Source organism: Mauremys reevesii, linkage group 11 (assembly GCF_016161935.1).
Source record: "Mauremys reevesii isolate NIE-2019 linkage group 11, ASM1616193v1, whole genome shotgun sequence".
NCBI classification, from domain to species: Eukaryota; Metazoa; Chordata; order Testudines; family Geoemydidae; genus Mauremys; species Mauremys reevesii.
The window spans coordinates 68,547,166-68,569,159 of record NC_052633.1 but is presented as its reverse complement, the minus strand read 5'-3'; the positions used below and the strand labels follow the sequence as shown (position 1 = coordinate 68,569,159).

At 42.4% G+C, this 21,994-nt stretch overlaps 1 protein-coding gene across 24 annotated transcripts in view; it reads left to right on the top strand.

Annotated features, from left to right (window-relative positions):
- GLI2 (GLI family zinc finger 2) overlaps positions 1 to 21,994 on the top strand; it is a 396,028-nt gene that overhangs the window by 193,690 nt on the left and 180,344 nt on the right. For 9 of the 24 annotated variants that reach the window (XM_039494657.1, XM_039494652.1, XM_039494655.1 and 6 more), the window contains one exon: positions 3,537 to 3,687. The exons of the other annotated variants lie outside the window; for them this stretch is intronic. In XM_039494657.1, coding sequence (XP_039350591.1) covers positions 3,567 to 3,687 — 121 coding nt within the window. In that variant the 5' untranslated portion in view covers positions 3,537 to 3,566. The remainder of the gene's footprint in view (positions 1 to 3,536; positions 3,688 to 21,994) is intronic. 24 annotated transcript variants of the gene reach the window in all.

Sequence of the window (21,994 nt, the reverse complement as noted above, 5' to 3'; positions counted from 1 at the left end):
GCACAGATGCAGGACTGTATCAGTGAGCGAGACTGGACTGTTTTTATGGCTGGACTGAGGGGAAACAGGCAGGCACATATGTTGTGCTGTGGCCAGCTGCAAGAGGGTGCCACCAGTGCAGTTACCCTGTGACACACATACTTAATTGTAAATGTGAGACTAGTCTTCTTGACTTCAATGGGGCTACTCAAGTGCTTAAATTTAAGCACGTGCACAAGTATTTGCAGAACTGGGAACTTAAACAGCAAGAGGAAAATGAAAGAAATGTAGAGGGAAGGGAGAAAAGTGCTTTTTTCCCTTGGCATTTTAAAATACATGAAGAGTGGAGGAGGCCACCGAGAAATACAGGACAGCTCTTCCAGAAGGCAGGAACTGCAGAGGAGAAGGCTCTTGCACCAGCATGGGGGACAGAGAGGAGGCTACTGCTAGAGAGTTTGGGAAAATGGTAGAGGGAGAAGAGGACCATGTGTAAAGCTGAAGAGATTGTTTTTTTTAATTAAAGATAACTACTATGGGTGAGATTCTGCACTGTGGCTCTAATAGAGGCAGCACAGGACTTGTGGCTTTTTTCTGTGCTCTATCTAACCTGCCCTCTGAAGCCTTGCTGATTGTTTAGAAACTGATACCGAGGAGTCAGTTCTCTAGATCACTCAAGAGTTTGTTTATTTTTGCTTTCTGCTGATTAAGCAATAAAGATTGCAAAGCCTTGTTGTCTTAGTATTTTGCACTGAACACCACTGACTTTAAAAAATACCATTGCCGTATGCAGTGTTGTTGTAGCCATGTTGGTCCCAGAATATTAGAGACACAAAGTGGGTGAGGTAATATCTTTTATTGGACCAACTTCTGTTGGTGAGAGAGATGAGCTCTCGAGTTTTCACAGAGCTGAAGAGCTTGTCTCTCTCACCAACAGAAGTTGGTCCAGTAAAAGTTATTAGCTCATCCCCCTTGTCTCTTTAAAAACACCAGTCAGACTAAATCAGTTTGTTTGGTTTCTGAGAATATTACCCAATATCAGGGGGAAAATGGCTTATTCATGCTGCTGACTGGGGCCTGGTCTACACCTCAAACTTAGCTCAACTTAGCCTTGTTGCTCAGGGCTGTGAAAAGTTCCATGTCCTAATCCCACCATCGATACGGCTAGGTTGATGAAAGAATTCTTACTAGCTACAGGGAGTTGGATTTATTGCAGCAAGAGAAAAACCCCTTCTGTTATTATAGTGTGTGTCTATACTGCATTGGCATACCTGCAGCCAGGGGCGGCTCTAGAAATGACGCTGCCCCAAGCAGCGCCGGCGCCGCCGCGCCGCTTCCTCCCCCGCGTCTCTCCTCTCCCGCTCTCTCCGGAGCTCCTCCTGCGGGCATCTGCGGCGGCAGGTCACGAGACCAGCCGACGCCAGCGACAGCGCCGCCTGCTCGCGGGAGCTCAGGCCGCACAAAGACGGGACGCGCCCCGCGGGGCGCCCGCCAGTCCGGCGGCGCGCTCGGTCCGGTGGATGCGCCGCTGGCATGCCGGCGGGAGCGGGAGGAGCCAAATGCCGCCCGAACCGCGCTGCCCCAGCGCCGCGCTTGGCGCCTGCTTGGGCCTGCAGCAGCAATTGCAGTGTGGATACCCTGGGTCTTTGCAAAGCCCTTTATTTAGGTCCTGATTCAGAAAGTATTCCAGCCCTTTTCAATGCTTAAGTATGAGGATAACCTTCAACAATTGCTTATGTCCCAATCAGTGACTTCAGTGGGACTTAAGTGAGTATTATCGTTAACCACGTGCTTAAGTGCCCTTTCTGAATGAGGAATGCTTCACTGAATCGGGGCCTTAGGCTATGTCTACACTACACACCTTATGGTGGCACAGCCAAACCTCTGCAGCTGTGCTGCTGTAAGGTGTCCCGTGTAGCTGCTGTATGCCAATGGGAGAGAGCTCTCCCACCGGCATAATTAAACCACCCCCAACAAGTGGCAGTAGCTATATTGGCATCTCCCGGTGACATAGCGCTGTCCACACTGGTGCTTTTGTTTGTAAAACTTATGTTGGTCGGGGGGGGGGGGGGTGTTTTCACACACACCCTGACTGACAAAAATGCTAGTGTAGACAAAGCCTCAGAAAGCAACTCAGTGAAAAAAGCACTGGCAATAAGCCCAACGGAGTCCAGGTCCATGACTGAAGCTCCAAGGTGCTACAATAATACAAATAACAATCATTATAATACAGTAAACTAATCCAAGAGGAGAGAATTTTTTTTCTTTAATTTTTTTAAAGGTATAAAAACATTAAAATCAAAATTAAATCATCAGGGTAGCAAGGGGAGGAAAAAAGAGCTCACATCTGGGTTACAGCCGAGCAAAGGGTAAAATGTATCAGACAAAACAAATGGGAGTTCCTGGAATCTTTATACGGAGAAAAGTTTGCAAGGCACGTGGACTCTTTCTTTAATGAAAGCTGTTCGGGACTCTGTAAATCTTTACTTGCAATGTAAAGTGAAGAAAATTTGAAGTGATGCTGTTACAGTGAAGCTGATTCCAACCAAAAAGTTCTCTCACGCTTTCCCAGAAATTTTTTGGCTGTTACAGTTAATTCCTGTAACTGAAGCAGCCTATGTATTCCAGCAAATTTTTGAGGCTGGATAATTTACACAAACTACAATTAAAAATGGAAGAGGGATCTTGCTGTGATTTCTCTCAAGACCTGAGTGAAGGACCAGTAATACGTAGGCACCAAATGGTTTCAGTATCTCCCACCTCCACCTTTCCCAAAGTAGGAACTATATAGACATGTCTCAAATAAAGCTAGGAAGCCTTCAGCTATATTAATGTGGACAGGGACCAGAAATGAAAATGTGCTGGGGCCTCTCGGGGAAACCCACTTTAGGATTGTATTGGATTAGCCTTTCTTCCTCACACAGAACCAGTGTTTTGGAAGGATGGGAGTGGGTGTCTTACAGATATGAATAAAGATACACTTGTGCTTGATACTCAGCACTTTAAACTGTGGCTTAAGTTACATGATTCAGCACTCCTTGCTCAGGAAAAAAATTGATTCTCAGATATGACTTTGGGCATGAAATAAGAACCCGAATTGAGCAGATAAGAATCAATGGATGTTTTGCCTGAGTGTTGCATAGGGTCTTGAGTACCTATTGTTTATTATCATTCGAGCGGGTTGAAAAATAGTTTGGGGGTTGGGAGTAATTGAGTACAAAGGTTCACCTCTTTGGATTGACTGTATAATAACCCACAAAATAAAACCCAGTCAAAACTTTTAATTAAAAAAATGGGCCTGATCCTTTGAGGTCCTGAGCCTCTTCAACTCCTATGACATCAATGGGAACTGAGAGCACTCAGCACTTTGCAGAGCCAAGCCCTTTCTGATTATAATTATAGCAGCCAGGCTGCCAGGGAAAAAAACTTAGGAGATCTTTGTTGTTTTTTTAAATTTGCTTTTGGATTGGGATGATGTATTAGGCTCTCCCTCCTGGGGCTCATTTTGCTTCTTTTGTTCAAGAAATGACAGAAATGTGTTTTTGGTTTGTGTTCCTTAGGGTTCCTGAGCTGGAATATGCGCATCTAAGATGGAAACTTCCGCTTCAACCGCTGCTGGGAAAAAAGAAGGGAAAGGTGCAATTCTGGAGGGGAATGGCTTTCCTGAGACGGGGAAGAAACCTGCTCCCTTAGCAGCAGCAGCACAAGGAGGTATTTTATGTTTTCCACACTTTGAAAGCAGCAGGAGTGTTTTTCATTAGACTGTTAGAATTTAATAAGAACGATGGCATTTGTTCTCATGTAAACGTGCTGAATTCATTGGGGTTCCTGGCCTTAGAAGGTCTCACAGGAACTGTAAACTGACAACTTGCAGGCTCTGTGTCCTGGTGTAGCATTGAACAGGTTACTATACCATGATGACCCAGCATGACACGTGACCAAATCAGACTTGGGAGTCAGAAGTTGGGAGGACTCCATTCTTGTTAAACTAAATCTGAATTAAACATAATCATTAGAAAATTCGGACAAGCAGTCACTGATCCCACTGATGCCTGGTTTCATATGATATATGCAGCATTTTTTCTAAGGCTTAGCCACGTCACTTACTAGGTTTGGTAGAACTGAGTACATTTTGTGTTATCATTGTAGTAGAAGATCTATATTTCTTGCATCTGCTTCGATTTTTTTTTTCTAATGAGCTAAAAAGACTACTACCTCATTTCTGGTTGTCACTCCATTCTAAATTCTATGCAAGAGGACATACAAATAAAGAAACTTCTTCTAGTTTCTCAATATTTCTGTTAAATCAGGGATAATCCAGAATTTGATTTCCTTTCCTCCACTTAGTGAAAATGCTAAGGGTTTGATCCTGTTGCCATTGAAGTTAAAGGCAAAACTCTCACAGAGTCCAGTGGAAGCAGGATCACACTTTCAAATGTTGATCATGGAAGCATCGAGTTAAGATTGATATGGAATATACATACCTTGCTCTCTTTCCTGCCCTACTCCCCAGCACAGGGAAGAAAGTGTTAATCAACTCCTTCCCAGATCAGAGGGGCTGGGGAGAAGCCCTGCCACATGGGAAGGCTGCCACTGTCAGTCAGCTGTCAGTTGTTAAAGATGGAGGTAAAAGGAGTGGAACCTCTTTGAGTGGGGTCTTCAGCTCAAGGAGAATCTCACTTATAGCCTGGAGACGAGCTGCCTCCAGGTCCCAATAGGCCTGCAAAGGGCAGCACTTGGACTTACAGAAGTGAATAACCTTTTGGTGTGGTAACAATTTTAAGAGGGCTCTGTTACTCTAAGAAGACTGGGGCTTGGGGTTTTGGTGGGCATTACCATCTAAACATCTCCATGGGATGTGGCAAATTTGTCCCCCTGGAGATGTACGTCAATATTGTGGTGGGGCCTCATGATGTCCAGTTCTGTGTTTTCACAGTCCATATTTGGAACCCAGATTAAATGTGGGAACCAACACTAGGAGTGATCTTCAGAGTTAAGCTCTGTTAAGGAATTAGGAACAAAATCCTTTAAAACAAACCCTGTTGTACTGTATCTCCTTTTCGTCAAGTCAGTTGAACTGCATCTATCTCTGAACAACCTCGTGTATCCCAGCTCTGAACTTCAGTATGGGAAGCTAGCTTTGAGTTTGCTGATATTTTTTGGTAGCTGGTGCAGAAGAGGAAGGCTAGGGATGGTACATAGGTTGGGTGGACATCCCACTGTTCTTTTTGAGGACAGGGACGGAAAGGCCTTTCTCAGTAGGGCACAGAGAGACAAATTTAGAAGGGACTCTCCCATTTGGAATGTCACAAGTGGCATCCCCAGCTGTATAAACTTTTTAGGCTTTTCTTCTCTTAAAAATATACCTTATTGCTAGCCAGATTCTACCTCAAAATGATTCCCTCTCCTCCCCTTCCTTAAATACATAGTAATTTCTCTTCTCAAGATGGCAGTAAAATTATTCTATGGGTTTCTCTGATTCCTGCACCGCTAGGTAACTCATACATTCTTTCCAAAACTCTGGCTAGGTCTAAGGAATATACTAGTATTTTCTGTGAAAGCTTCCCAAGTACAGACAAAGGAAACAGCTCTTGGAACATAAGACATTGGAGCTGTTCACCTATTATATAAATCTTGTCAATAAAGGACGTGTCTGTTAAAAACCCCAGAAAATCTTTTACCAAGGTACTACTTTGGAGATGAGTCTGAGTTGTGAAATTAGGTTCTGGAGCAAAATCCAAATTTTTGAGTGAGTTTAGATCTAGTTTTCTTGTTAACTTTCACTTTTTACATTTGCAGAATGGAAAATTTTCAGAATTGATTAAATTAGGGACAGAAATTACATGACTCCTGGAAATCTGCCATCGAGAAGTAACTTCTGATCTCTGTTAAACTAGCATAAGGTCATGATTTAGGATTCAAGCATCTGCTTATGACCATCCCTGTTCAGAACAGCAACTAAACACATTCTTAACTTTGGCACACTCTAAAGTCCCATTCATGTGAATGAGGCTCAAGCATGTGCTAAAGTTCAAAACATTCTTGGATGCTATTCTGAATAGGGATGCTGTCCCAAATTGGGGCCTAAATCTGGAGTAACACCAGATTTACCCAGGTATACTGAGACTAGAATCTGGCCCCAAAACTTGATGTTCTTGACCCTTTTGGTCTCATACTGGAGACTTGATTCTTTTTATGCATATGACACGTTTCATATTAGCACTGTGCTATCTACTCTGGAATGAATGATTTACAAGCTCAACATTTTTCATCTTATTAAAATTAAGTGGAAAAGGAAGAAGAAGATTGTTTGAAGATGTCAGGAGAAGTGTGATGAAAGCATTGTGTAATGAGATGTAAAGAGCAAAATCTATATCATACTGTGAGAAGAAAAGCTAATAAATTATCTAACATGGCTAGCAGTAAAGTGTACTCCAGATTTGATACTAGCCAATGAAATTTACAAAGAATAGGACTGTTGTTTTCTTTTTTGAAGACCTTTCTTTGAAATCTGATTAGAATGAAATTAGGGCTTCTAAAATGGAAAAGCTCCCCAAAAGACTAGGGACGTGTGTGTGTGTGTGTGTTTTTGTGTGTGTACACGTGTGTGTGTATGTGTGTAATATATAATGTATGTGAAATGAATCAGGATGCTTCAGATATGTTGCAAAAGTAGCTAAGTGTAAGGTATGGATTAGCAGTTCATAACTGAAAGGATACACACTGACTTCCTATGTCTACATAATAATATTAGCACTTGCATAGCAATTTTCATCCTCAAAGCTCTTAATAGACATTAACTCATTACTCAGAGGAATGTAAGGTTGGTGTTTATTTTATACTCCCATTTTACAAAAGAGGGAAAATGAGGCAAGTAGGTTAAATAAGTTGCATAAGGCCATGTTGGCAGGAAGTAGGGGGTGTAAGAGGGTGCATGTGTCAGTGTTAGAGCCAGGCTTAAAATTTGGGAGTTTTTGGTTTCCAAACCTGTTGAGGCCACTATATGTCTCATATCTACATGTCTGAACTAGCATAAACTTGTGATGGTATTGATTACATTATTATTATTACTATTTTATTTGATGGCTCCTAGGTGCTAAATGGGTTATATTCTTCATATTAGCATGTCCTAAAGTAGCCGCAAGGCACTGCTAGCATTGCAACTCAGAACTGTCTTCTCCAGAACCAGACAAGCATATTCTACGATACACTTCCTGTTCTTTCGGATTCTACTGAGTCACTGTAGTATTAGATCAAAGGCTACTGAGCTATGTTTCTCCTATCGTAGCTTTTTAACTTGTAGAATCTGCACAGAATCACAAGGGTTTACTTTTAATTAAGCCCAATAAAGTGAAGCAATAAACCAAATATATTAACAAACTGATTTAAGAACCCTCATTGCTTTACTGTATTTTTGTAACTTGTCCAGTCTCCATTTCTACTTCTTCTGAATATTTGTCCCAAATGTTGTCTGTGGCCTTAAACAGATTAAGTTATGGCTGTAGAAAGAAAGATTGGCATTGTTGATGCTATCAGAGTAGAAGAGTTCTTTCAGATTAACAATCTGCATCTCATATTTTAGTCTTCTAAAGCTGACACTTTAGAGATTTTCTTTGCCTTTTTTATAGTAATTCATTGATCAGCTGCTCAGAAATTGACCTTGCAGAAATGACATCAGGGAAGACTCTCCTAATGTTCAGTTTTTTCCATAAATCATTCTGGCAAAGGAGTTAACACCTCTTTTCAATTTCAATAAGTGTGTGTTTGGTGGGGAGCCCGGGTTATTAATGGTGATATTTACGAGTTATATGCAGCCAGTTTTGCAAAAGTGGTCTGATTTTTTTTCAGTGCCTGAAATGTGGGGAGCACAACTTAAAACACCCACATTTAGAGAACTCTTCTGCAAAATGTAGTCCATATTGCATTTCAGGGCAAAGGGCAAACTCTGCATATGGCTTATGGAGTTCCACTCATGTATCCAAGAGCAGATTTGTCTCTTTGCCTTCAAGGGCACAGGGACTTTTACTATGTGTATGGCCAGTACCTAGCACGGTGGGGCCTACAGAGGCTGTTATAATATAAATAATGTCATTTTAAAAAAATGTTGAGAGATTGGGGGGAGGGTTTCACTGCTGACCCTAAACCAAAAATTAAATAAAAGTCCTAGAAAGTGCTAACTGCCTGTTGTTAACGAGTCCTAGGATATAACTTTCCCTCTCTGCCCCTTTTCCCCCCCCCTCCCGACACAAACACCAAGTTCCTAAATTGATGGTGTTTATGTCTGAAACACTTTTCTGATGTCTGGCTCTGTCAAGACTAATTTTAACATTTCTAAAGCTGGGTAAAAATACAGCCTCATTACTTTGATGTCAGAGCAAAGTTTACTATTAGTATATTCTGGGGTTTATCATTTTAGTCATGTTTAACACGGTTGCAGCAGGCACGCACTATTAAATCTGGCTTACTTTACATTCCTGTCTGGGATTATTTATTTGGAACAATTTCCTCTCTATCAAAAGACATGGCTAATGCTGAGTTTTAATGCGTTATTTACACACAAAATAACCTATTTACAACTCGGTATCTGCCGGAGGGAGAATGAATGGGGCAGTGCTCCCTCCATTCTGTTCTATCTGAGTTTAACAATCTGGATTGCTAATAGAACCATTTATCATAGGGTGGTAATTTATTTTATGTTAGCTGCACAGGTCTGACTGCCTCTGATCTATGGGAATTCTTTGCATACGAAGTCCAACAAGTCATTTGGTGTAAACATGGGAAAACCAAACTGGAGAACCAGTAGGTAACAGCATGCACTTTTCCCAGTAGGTAACACTCCTTTTAATATTAGAGCCTCAACTGATGAAATTCAGCCCCTCACCCTCATATGTACTAGAAGGGTAGAATGGTGGGCTGCTCTGCTAAGGATCAGTCTGGGACCAAATTTGGTCACTTAATTTGTGGGTTGGCAGGATTGCGGACCACTGGAAAAGTAGCGCTTTCAGTAGACAGATGAGAGAGGCAAGAAGCCCTGCCAAGTGCTCTGCAGAAATCTTTTCTAAGAAACACAAGAGTGGCATTGGAAGGAGTCCATGTGCAGCTCATCTTACTCAGTATTGGAGTATGGGAAGTCTCCATTCCCTCCTCCACATGTACATAGAAGTCCCAGAAGACCTCAGCGAAATAAAAAATGGGGTGTGTGTTTCTGAGAATGTGAGAAATTAGAAACAAATGCCCTGTTAGGTCATCAACTCTATCCACCCTTCCAGGACAGGGATCTCCTCTAAAGACTATTCTTCATTCCTTTGTCCAATTTTTCCAGGAAGAGGAATATGAGGCACTGACATGTTCTTGCTCATGCTGCTGTCTATTGATATGTTGTGAAATGTCATTAAAACTTTGCAAATGATGCAATTAATCTAACCTCCTGGTTCTACCGTTCAGGGCAGAAAGTGGCAGCTACTGAAACTGGAGGAATGGAAGAGTCCCATTGTTTAGACTGTAAGCTCTCCATGGCAGGGACTGTCTTCTGCTGTGTGTATGGAGGTTGCCTACCACAATGGGATTCCATACCTGGCTTGGAACCTCTAGGTACCACAGTAATACCAATAACAGGCGGAATGATCCATGGTTTTACTTGCCTCCTAAAATGCCAGTTCTGTAAAGCCCTTTAAATAAAAAGGTCTTGTTGTTACCTGATTAGAGTGGACTCCAGTACCACCATGGCCCCTGCACCCTATTGCGGCTGACATCAGTTGCCAGCCTCCTTGTTTCGTGAGTGCCCCCATAGACTTCCTCTTGGGATCGCCAAGGGTTTCAGATACTTAGACCAGGCAGTCTTTGTTCCTAAAATATCATGCTTGTGATTATCTATCTGCAGATTTCACTCCATGTTGCTCACCTGAAGCCCACTGTTTGCGAGGGACTAGAAGCATCCATGGTTAAGATACGTGAGGTCAAACCCCCCACTATCCCACATTATTTTTGCCAGCTACCGTTTGATCAGCAGTTTGTGAACAGTGTGCTGGCAAGCAGTCACGAACCATGCCTACAACTCGTGAAGCCATTCCCCAGGTGCAAAGTGCTTTAGCTGATACACAAACAAGTCAAGGAGACGAGGCGCGTCTTACAGCCACATTGCCCACACTGCGGCTGTGCATGCTAAGCAGGAATCCCTGTGACCTTGCTAAACGTCTCTTCTCTTATCATGTCTGTTGTTCGTAGCATTTAAGGGTTTAACTAGTAGGCCAAGCAGCACTGGTGGCTTCAACAGCCAGCATTAAAGTTAGATGCATTTCCCTATGGCATGTGTCTGAAAAGAATGGCCTCAAACGCCTTTCATTTTGAAACAGTGAGAGATCTCTCCATGCAGCTAGGCTGTGATGCATCCTGTCTGGTAGACTGGCTTACCTGTTTCCATTGTGTGAGACACTACAGGAGGGAGGGGCAGGTAGCAGGCAGATGACCTGCCTCAGATGATGCAACACCGTGGCTTTCAGGGAGTCAGCATCAGGCCTGCCAACTCTTTTGTGGAATGGAGGTTATACTGTCAGTGGAGGAAAAACTTACTGTGGGATACAGAATGGTGTCCCTGCAAACCAGGGGATGGCAGTTGTTCAAAGTGAGGAGACTGTATATTTACAGTAGTACAAAAACACAGTTCTACAAAATCAGAATTTTTCTCTTTATTACGCGCATGATCTTGCACTAATGGAGGTTTTCAGGTGCCTTCACTGTGCCAGTCATGTCCAGCTCACTTGCCCAATTCTCTGCTTCTCTGACAAGCACTCTTGCACTCTCCCCCTATTCCACCCCTTATGAGTGGAAAAAACTCCCAATCAAAATCTCTAAGCCACCACATTATCCTCCTTCAAGTCCCTCCTCCAAAGTCGATTTTTCTGTAATGCAGTAAGAAATGGCAGCCCAAGGGTAACTGCTGCACTGGTGTCAAGGTTGTGACCACTGCTCCCAATTGATCAAGAATTGACACAAGGTATTTTTCTGACCCATTTTTCCTTGCTACTCACCCTCACCTGCTTGTTTGCTTCCATCTGCCGGTTATGTTTTGTCTTTTAGACTGTAAGCTCATTGGGGCAAGGACTGTCTTTACAGTAGGATTGTATAGCACCAAGCACTATGAAACCTTGATTTGGCCACTACTGTATATAAATGTTTAAGAATATCCCTTTAATTTTCAGATTTAACTGTAGGATGAAACATAAAACTAAATTTCTGACCAATTCTGTTAAAGATGCCAAGGCACATCGGGATAGAGTCTTAATCCTTTCAGTATCTTAAAACACTTTGATGGGTTTAACTGTAAAAGTCGTTCTTCACATACACGTTTGATATTGTTGCACAGTGGTGCTGGTGCTGTTAATAACAAAGTGCTACCTAAGAGGTGTTTGCATTTGGGTGCTATGCATATTGTTTCATGGCTTCCAAAGGCTGGCTCCAGCAGGCAACACTACAATCTTATTTTTAGGGCAGTCGGTTAGTCGCAGTTAACTCATGCAATAACTAAAGAAAAATTTATTGCAATTTACAAAATTAATAGCGATTAATCACAGTTTTAATTGCACTGTTAAACAATAGAATACCAATTGAAATTTATTAACTATTTTTCGATGATTTTCTACATTTTCAAATATATTGATTTCAATTACAACGCAGAATATGAAGTGTACGGTGCTCACTTTATATTATTTTTATTACAAATATTTGGACTGTAAAAATGACAAAATAATAGTATTTTTCAATTCACCCACATAATGCAATCTCTTTATTGTGAAAGTTCAACTTACAAATGTAGATTTTTTTTGTTACATAACTGCACTCAAAAACAAAACAATGTAAAACTTTAGAGCCCACAAGTCCACTCAGTCCTACTTGTTGTTCAGCCAATTGTTAAGAGAAGCAAGTTTGTTTACATTTACGGGAGATAATGCTGCCCTCTTCTTATTTACAATGTCACCTGAAAGTGAGAACAGGTTTCCAATTGCACTTTTGTAGCCAGCATTGCAGGGTATTTACTTGCCAGATATGCTAAACATTCGTATGCTCCTCATGCTTCGGCTACCATTCCAGAGGACTTGCTTCCATGCTGATGATGCTCGTTTAAAAAAAAATGTGTTAATTAAATTTTGACTGAACTCCTTGGGGGAGAATAGTAAGTTTCCTGCTCTGTTTTAAACACATTCTGCCATGTATTTCATATTATAGCAGTCTTGAATGATGACCCAGCACATGTTGTTTGTTTTAAGAACAGTTTCACTCCAGATTTGACAAAATGCAAAGAAGGTACCAATGTGAGATTTCTAAAAATAGCTACAGCACTCGACCCAAGGTTTAAGAATCTGAAGCGCCGTCCAAAATCAGAGAGGGACGAGGTGTGGAGAATGCTTTCAGCTGTCTTAAAAGAGCAACACTCAGATGTGGAAACTATAGAACCTGAACCACCAAAAAAGAAAATCAGCCTTCTGCTGGTGGCATCTGAATCAGATGATGGAAGTAAACATGCATCGGTCTGGTCTGCTTTGGTTTGTTATCGAGCAGAACCTGTCATCAGCATGGACGTATATCTTCTGGAATGGTGGCTGAAGATGAAGGTACATATGAAACTTTACAGCATCTGGCATGTAAATATCTTGCAACGCTGGCTACAAAAGTGTAATGAAAACTCCTGTTCTCACTTTCAGATGACATTGTAAACAAGAAGCTGGCAGCATTATCTTCTGCAAATGTAAACAAACTTGTTTGTCTGAGTGACTGGCTGAACAAGAAGTAGGACTGAGTGGATTTGTAGGCTCTAAAGTTTTACATTGTTTTTTTTGTTGAATGTAGTTTTTTTGTACATAAATCTACATTTGTAAGTTCAACTTGCATGATAAAGCGATTGCACTACAGTACTTACATGAGGTGAATTGAAAAATACTATTTGTTTTTTACAGTGCAAATATTTGTAATAAAAAATAAATATAAACTGAGCACTGTATATTTTGTATTCTGTGTTGTAATTGAAATCAATATATTTGAAAATGTAGAAAATATTTAAATAAATGGTATTCTATTATTGTGTAACAGTGCAATTAATCATGATTAATTTTTTTAATCGCTTGACAGCCCTACTTATTTTTCATAGACCCAATTCAGACCTATACTCTGTTCCTTTCAGCAAATTCTGCTGTCTTAGTATGAGCTGTGTCAGTAATGGCAAACTTTTCCAATTCTAGGTCATATGTACGCTAATATGAGAACACAGCAGTAGGTAATGTAATGTGACTGCCCCAGTGCTTTCTTAAAGTGACTTCTTTACACTCTAATCATATCCCTATAGTTGTTAATACCTTGCAGTCGACGCCACCCTCTGTTTGAGTGTTCCAGGATTCTTACAAACATTAATGAATTAAACCTCACAGTATCACTGTGAGTTAAATAAGTATTGTCACCCTCACTGTATAGATGAAGAAACTGAGGCCTGGAGAGATAGAATCACTGTTGGCGAACTTGGGACTAGAACCTGTCAGCTGGGACTATATAAACAGACAGGAAGGAGAGTAGGGAGCCTGAAGGAAGACAGGAATAGGCAGGACTGGCTGCTACTAATACTGTACCCTTCCCCAGGAGCAAATGAAGGAAGTTGGCTACTGATTGTAGATAGTATGTAAATAACATTCTAGGCTGAGGCCTGATGAAGGGATATAATAAAGCACAGTGGTGGTCAGGGGTAGCTCCAGGCACCAGCGCACCAAGTGTGTGCCTGGGGCGGCAAGCCGCAGGGGGTGGCCTGCCCCTCGCTGTGAGGGTGGCAGTCAGGCTGCCTTCGGCAGCATGCCTGTGGGAGGTCCGCTGGTCCCGCAGTTTCAGCAGCAATTCAGCGGTGGGTACGCCGAAGGTGCGGGACCGGCGGACCTCCCGCAGGTATGCTGCTGAATCCGCGTTACTAGCAGACCTGCTGCAGGCATGCTGCCGAAAGCTGCCGTGCTTGGGGCAGCAAAATACATAGAGCCGCCCCTGGTGGGGGTTAAGAACACCTGGGGTTGTGATGATCAGTTACTGAGGTTGGAAAAGACTCTTTCAGGGGACCACCCTGTGCCACAAACAATAGTGCAATCCCCCTTCCCCAGTGAGGTTCACTGTTGCTTGCCATAAAGATGGAACATCTCTCTCTTTTTAGCATTTAAAAATATTTCATGCCAAATGGTGCAAACAAAACCCCTCGATGTGATGAAGAACTCGTTTAGCCTTCCTTATAATGAGAGAACTTCTGAGTTCAAATCCCACCTCTAAACTGAGTCATCCATCTGGACTCATCAGTCTCGCACTTAATTTCTCCACTGATAAAATGGGCATCATGATGCCTGTCTCTCAGCTGCTGGGAGGATTATTTAATGTTTTGAAAGCACATTATGGATGAAAAGCACTACATGAATGCCTCCTTTTGTTTTCATGATGCATCACAGAATAGAGAACAACCTCCTCCCCCCCCCCCCAAAGAAATGCTACAATGTACTTAACTCTGTGCAACTGCCACATGCTCTTTGCTGCATCATGAGGCATGGCACTACTGGGGATTCCTTTCCACCTGTGGGGTTTATATGGCTTCACAACCATTAGTGTGATTATCCCTGTAACCCATTTGTGAGGTAGAGACAGACTATTATTCCCATTTTTACTGCTGGCAAACTGAGGAACAAAGACTAATGTTTAGATCCTCAAAGGATATTCAGGTATCTAATTCCCTTTGAAATCAATTGATGGGAGTTAGGTGCCTGAACGCCTTTGATGATCTGGGCCTAAGTGTTTTGCCCAAGATCACATACCGACTGGCAGAGAAAAGGATAGAGCCTTGGAATCTTAAGATCTGGTTCCTAGACCACCATCCTTCTCCTTTTGTACTGTGATCTGGCTGTCCTCAAAGAGGTTAAAGTCCATGTTTGATAGCTGATGCAGCCTTCCGTGTTTTAAACCTGGCATGAAGTTACTGGGAATAGTAGAACAGCAGCATGACTTTCAGCAAACTGCATCAGCTAAAACATTGCACTCCTTGTGAAATCCATTGTTCTAGTAGCTTTTTTCTTTGTATTGCCATAAGGTGAATGTTGTAATGCTCTTTGTCATGGCCAACCAAAACAATATGAAAGCACCACTTGCTGGGTTTGAACAGAAATCTGAACTCCCACCCCAGATATTAAAGTCAAAATACCAAATTATGTGCTATGGTATAAATATAGAATCAGTGGAATTACTGTCATGAAGTTACTCCAGATTTACTCCAGTCTGAGCTCAATATTTTAGCAATCGTTTTAAAAAGCCAAGCAATTTAAAGCTACCACTAAATAGAGGGTGAAAAACTAGTAAATTCTAAAGGCTACAAAAGACTCCTAAAATAGTCCAAGTGCAGGAAGGCTATTAATGCAAAAGTAAATAATTACATTAATGCAAGCAAGTGGAGAGGCTAGTTGTGTAAATCACTTTAAAGAGAACAAGACTTGGATAAAATCCATTCTTTTATCACACAGATTAAGTCTTCCTTTTGACACTGAATAATTGATAGGGTTTGGTAGAGCATTCCACAGCTGCCTTTGCAGAGCGGTGGGACTGCTCCTGGGGTCAGGCAAGTGGCAGAGAAAAATGTTCTTTAAAACGCCGTGCATCCAATCCAGCACCAAGAAATGGGACTCGTATTCCTGGCACTCCTTAAAGAATGGCTGCAGTGCCTTGAAAAGACAGCCATGCACCTCGGAGGGAAGGAAGACTTTGTCATTGCCTCCTCGTTAAGTTGCAGACCCGGAAATGAGACAGATTGTGCTTTCACAATTGTGTGTGACGGTGAGTGCATTAAGAAAATGGATGGCTTGTGTGAATAGAACAAAGATGGTATATTTCTCCCCATTGCTTGACACTGATCTGATATTTTATTTTAAGACCCCAAGTGATGTGGTTTAGTGGGTTCTGTGAGCTCTTTTCCTACCTCTGTTTGCCTGTCTTAGGTACTTATCTGGCCCCTATTACAACAGTATCTGAGCCCCTCCGAATCTCCAATGTACTTATCCTTGCACCTCAACACCCCTGAGAGGTAGGGAGGGGTATTGTCTCTATTTTACTGGCAGGGAACTGAAGTGCAGAAAGACTAGAGGTGAGATTTTTTTTCAGTGGCAGTTGGAAGCCAAGCTCCTATTGAAAGTCAACGGGAGTTAGGCACCTAACTGCCACTTGTGTCTTTGAAAATCTCCCCCTCTGTCAGTTGCCTGAGGTCACACAGGAAGTCTGTGGTGGAGCCGGGAACTGAACCTAGCTCTCCTGAGTACCCTAGCCACTAGACTCCGTACTCCTCAGTCGCTGATGTGCTGTGTAGACTTGGTCAAATCACAACACTCGTTATACGGGTCTCTAAAATGCGGAAAATGTTTCCCCACCTCATAGCAGTGTTGAATATAAACTCTTTACATATCTGCAGCACTCTGAAAATATATAGTGCTATAGAAATGCTAAATATCATCCTTTGCCAGTGTTAGAGCATTATAATGTTCTACAGTAATCAAAATTAATGGCACTTTAATCTATTTTGGCTGTAAGCTCTTCTAGGCAGGGACAGTTTTAGCATTTCTTTTTATAGCACCTGGCAAAATGGGGCCTGGCCCCACTTGAGGATCTGTAGGTGCTATTATATTTATATTACAGTAAATTCCATAGCATTGTAGATATGCTTTGCAAACAGTAACTAGATGTCCCAATTTTATAGGGACAGTCCCGATTTTTTTTCTTATATAGGCTCCTATTACCCCTCCCCCCATCCCGATTTTTCACATTTGCTGTCAACCTAACAGTAACTGATCATCTCGGCACCCCTGTGAGGCATAGGTAGATATTATCCTCATTTTACAGATGAGAATACTGAGTCAGAGAGGTTAAGTGGCCTGACGAAGGCCCCATGTTGAGTTAGTGGCAAAGCTAGGTTTTCCTGCTCCATCCTTTGCTAAATCCATTAGCGAATGCTCCTCCCTCTCCGTAATGGCCCCAGTAAATTAACATTTATTATAGTGGTGTTTCAGCATTTTGAACAAATCTACAGATGTACCTGCTCTGAAGAGCTTCTAGTCTAGTCATAGATGTGCATGAGAGTAACCAATAGGGTGGGTGTTGGCAGGGCCGGCTCCAGGCACCAGCATTCCAAGCTGGTGCTTGGGGCGGCATTCTGCAAGGGGTGGCAGTCCCTGTTGTTTTGCCCCCAAGCAGCGCGCCAAATTGCCGCCGCGGACGGCGGGGACAGTCCATGTGCCTTAGAGCGGCAGGCGCATTTCCGTGGTGGCGGCAATTCGGCAGCAACTTCTATGTTTAGCTGTCCGCGGCGGCTTCAGCTAAACATAGAAGCTGCCGCCGAATTGCTGCCGCCGCCGCCGCCGCCACCGAAACGCGCCTGCCGCCCTAAGGGCACACGGACTGCCCCCGCCGTCCGCGGTGGCAATTCAGCGTGCTGCTTGGGGCGGCGAAAACTGTAGAGCCGGCCCTGGGTGTTGGGGAGAGGAAAGTTGTTTCTGATTTCTGTTCTGACATATCATGGAACTTTTAAGTGTGGCTTTTGCAACAAGAAATTCCCCTAAATTTCTTTTTTTCTGAAAAATATTTTGGTTTTTTAAAATTTTTTTAAAGATACACTTTGATGTACAGGAAATGAATATCATGTTCTATAAACACAGTAAAAGTTCTTTGTTGAAAGTACAGTATTCTTGTCCCACTCCCACGATGACCAAATTAAAAATGTAACAGGGCAGAATTCAGACTGTCCAATGGCTAGGGCCCTGGGCTGGAAGTCAGGACACTCTTCCTGAGACTGAGCAGCTGTGTGACCTTGGACAAATCACACAGGGTAAGATCCCGTCAATTTTGAGTAGATTCTAAATTTGGCAGAATGAGTTCTCCATCCTTAACTATGACTACTGAGGCTAAGCCTCAAAGCAAGATTGTTGGTTAACATCTTAGAGTAGAGGAAAAAAGCATGCAGGCTCTAAATTTAAATTAGAGAGCTCACCTGGGTTTGGGATTACACTTCTATCCCGATATAACGCTGTCCTCGGGAGCCAAAAAATCTTACTGCGTTATAAGTGAAACCGCATTATATTGAACTTGCTTTGATCCTCTGGAGCACGCAGTCCCGCCCCCCCCCCCCCAGAGCGCTGCTTCACCGCTTTATATCTGAATTCGTGTTATATTGGGTTGCGTTATATCAAGGTAGAGGTGTATGTAAAAATCATAAGCTTGGGAACTGTTTCAAGGGGTCCTGGGTTAAATTTCAAGCAAATCTGATAATGGGTTTGGGTGGAAATCAGGCAAAACTTGGTGGATGAGATTGAGCTTTACTTTGAGCTCTGAACCCAAAAGTAAAATTAAAAAATTACAGGATTTAAACCCACATGAACTCAAACCAAAAAGATTTGCCACAAACCACCTTGAACTGAATCTCTGCATTTCCCACAGGTCTAGTCAAAATGTCTGTTTTTTCCTTTTTCTTTTCTTTTGCCTTCTTTTCTATTCTTTTAGTTTTTTCCTCCTCCAAGAATCAGGAACCTAATGGATTATACCCCATTGATTATACTGTCCGCTCTGGGGAAATACAAACAGAGCTTCTCCTAATAAGATATTTATATTTCCTGCCTCTAACATCCAAACTTAAATAAAATAAAATAATAAAAACTAGGAGTTGAGTGTTGGGGTCCATGACACTTCTTCCAGAAAGCCTTGCTCTCATCTCCCATATGGATTTGCTCCTAACTCTGAAAAGGGTCCAAGAATCGCAGCTCACAGCAGATGCATTTCTAAGTAAACAGTTAAAGTCAATGTTTTGATAATGTTCATTGCACCAATATAAAAGTTCAAATGTCTAAGTTTTCCCGAAGACCATCCAAGAGAGGCTATATAAGCCCATAGCCCTTACCCTCTATGTGCTACTCCAAGGATTAGTCCAGCAAATATTTCATTTAAAGTTTCAACCAGACTATGGATACTTTTGCAGCTGATTAATTGTTGCCAGAGTAGAGTGTTTTAAAGACCCAAGACCATTCTGACTGAATTTGAAGTGTCAAGGCCTGTTTAGATTTTATCCAACTGAGACACTTTCTGAGAGTGGGAGTGCTTGCTGCTCTGTTGCTTCATTCAGGGTTCACCAGTTGTCCTGGCTTTGTTGCTGCTGCTTGTTGTTTTATGAAATAGGGCAACAGTAGCTAGTGAAATTGAGCAGTTGAATAATTTTCTGTGTTCTTGCTGGTTTGGATTTCAGTGCTGTATATTCAGTGAACAGTTTATGCCTGGCACTGAAGGGTAGGCACTATTAATCTTTCCTTCATTTCACATGCAAGCAGGAACACATCAAGGTGCCTTGTTCTTAGACTTAAAATTGGCACAGAAGTAAATTTCTTCAGTGTCAGACTGTAATTAGAGTTGATGATGCAATTTCTGAAGTGTTAGCAGCAGCGGGTGAATGTAACAATATAGAAACACAAAGGTGATGACTTTATACATTTATTTAAGTGTCTGGTTTTAATGAGAGGAATTATTATGTATTCCAGGAAGATTCATCTGCTTTTGAGAAACTGATTTTGTGAAGGCAGCAAACTGTCCTTGATTAGTCTTATTTTATTATCTCTGTTAAGGCGCTGGACTGGGACTTGAGGGATCTGATTTCAGTTTCTCTTTCTGACCCAAACTTCCTCTGTGATTTTGGGCAGGTCATTTGATTTCTCTATTTCAGTTCCTAGTTTGTCTAATGAGAATAATATTTCCTTACCTCAGAGGGATGTATTAAGAGGGTCACCTCATTCATATTTTTGACTTGTCAACCTGCCATGGTTAAGGACCCTATAAAACGGATCAGTGTGGTTCAGGCTAATAATGTATAATTCTTATGACACTGGCATTTTTAACATCTGAAGCAAAGTGAATGCTTAGGAAGATGTATAGACATGTGTTGTATTCAGAGTGTTTACAATGTTCCATAAAGTGTAGATTTCTTAGTAGATCATGTCTAGGAAACTCAGCTGGAGTATGTGGGATGTTGTGTTAATACCGGTAGTTGTGAGAAGCTTTCATCTTAAAACCTGAAAAGAACCAAATTTGACTAGTTTGGTGGCTTCATTATGTACCTAATATTTGGGCCTGGTTCATCAAATGGTTTACTGAGGTTCTGGACAAATCTGGATGAACATATAGTTTTGGGTGAAATCCACACAGAGCTCCAGGACTTCAACCCCAAACCAGGCAAAACTTTGTGGTTTCATCTGAGTTCCTAGTTTAGGCACTAAAACTGCTGCCGTAACGTGAGCATGGACTATGGCTAGTGCTTTGAGAGAGGGGTGAAAGTCGGGGGGCTAAGGCTGGGGATGAAAGTTTGAGCGGGAGCTTTACTCCATCCTTTCTTCCCTTTTAGCCCACTGCATACCACAACCCAACACTATAATCAACTGGATGGGAGTGAAAGCCACTGTTGTCTGATCTTGTTGAATCTATAGGGCAAGAGAGACATTTTTCTTCAAAGGATTCCTGAGGAACTTTCACTGTTTATTACCAAGTAACCCTTAAAAACATCCTTACTGTAAGGTCCTATATTCAAAAGGCAGCTGGGACAGTGCCTTTTAAAATAGATTTGAACTGGCTGAATGAGTAAAATGTATTTGCATCTCTGTTCCTTAGCTCGGGGCATGCCGCCACATCAGTTGTGTAAGAGCAAACTGTAAAAAAGAGTTTATGCAAATCTGCATGTTTCATTTCATTTTAGTACCAGCTAAAGCAGCGTCTCAGCATCTGAGATAAGAGCCAAGACCAGCAATTGGCCATAGAGCCACTGACATGTGAAACCAGCCAGATTTATATCTGGTCACTAAAAATATATATAGCAAAATGAAAGTCCCAGACACTGAGTTCATGTGCGTGGCTCATTGTAAAGAAAAGTAACGGCTGTTATAAGATCACTTAAACTGTTACCTTTGGGACATAAAAGGGATCTTTGAAGACAGTATGTCTTGATTCAGAGATGTTTACTCATAAAAATAAATTGGGATGGGGCATGGAGAAACACATTTCCTATCAATGTGCTTTTTGTCTTTTATGGCAGGTTGTAGCAGGTCTTTGACCTGGGTAGCATTTGAGCTAGGATAGAAATGAGCTTTGCCTGAGTATCAGAAATTTGCCAGAAGGGCCAAGCCTCAATGCAAGTAGACACAGTGCCTCTTGTAAAGATGCTTTTCACTGACTCACTCTGACTCAAGTAAATTATTTGGGGTTTTTTTGGGGGGGTTTCATCTGGAAAGTCTTCCAGTAGTCATGCCCCAGATGTAGGTTTTGTAAAACTTTTGAATATAGAAATGTTCTCCTGAAGGTATTTTTTTTGACAGCTGGTGGATCAGATTGAAACATTCTCCCTGAAACAATGGTGCCCTAAACCGGAGGGTCCCCCAGAAATGTTTCACTCGGTCTCCCAGCGGGACACTCACTGCAGCTCCCCACTCTTGTAGCAGGTCTTGAGGCTGTCCCTGAGTGAGTCCTGTGGGCAGAGCAGAGGGGACAAGGACTGTTGGAAGCAGGATGAGGCCAGGTAGGCCCCTGGGAGAGCCCTGGGGCAGGAGCTGGCCGCAGGGCAGTGAGGAGGAGCACTGAGCAGTGAGGTTTGACTCTGCTGCCCCCCACCCCTGAGCAGCACTGCAACCCTGTGCTCCAGGTCACTACCTCTTATTCAGTCATGGCCCTGCCACCCCCGGTCATGACCAAGGGTCCATGGGGCCAAACCTGTGAGTGCAGTGGGGTGGCCAGTGCTGTTCCTCCTAGCTGCTGCGATGGGTCCAGCTCCTGCACAAGTATCTGAACCAGACCAGCTGGACATGAGGTTCCCCCTCCCCCCACAAATTGGGCCTAGGCATGTACTTAGGTTGCCCGTGCCTTAATGGTACACACCATGTGTAACCTGCGTACGCCTTCAGGCACCACTGATCCAAATGCTAGGATATCATGATAATGCATGAGAACCAAA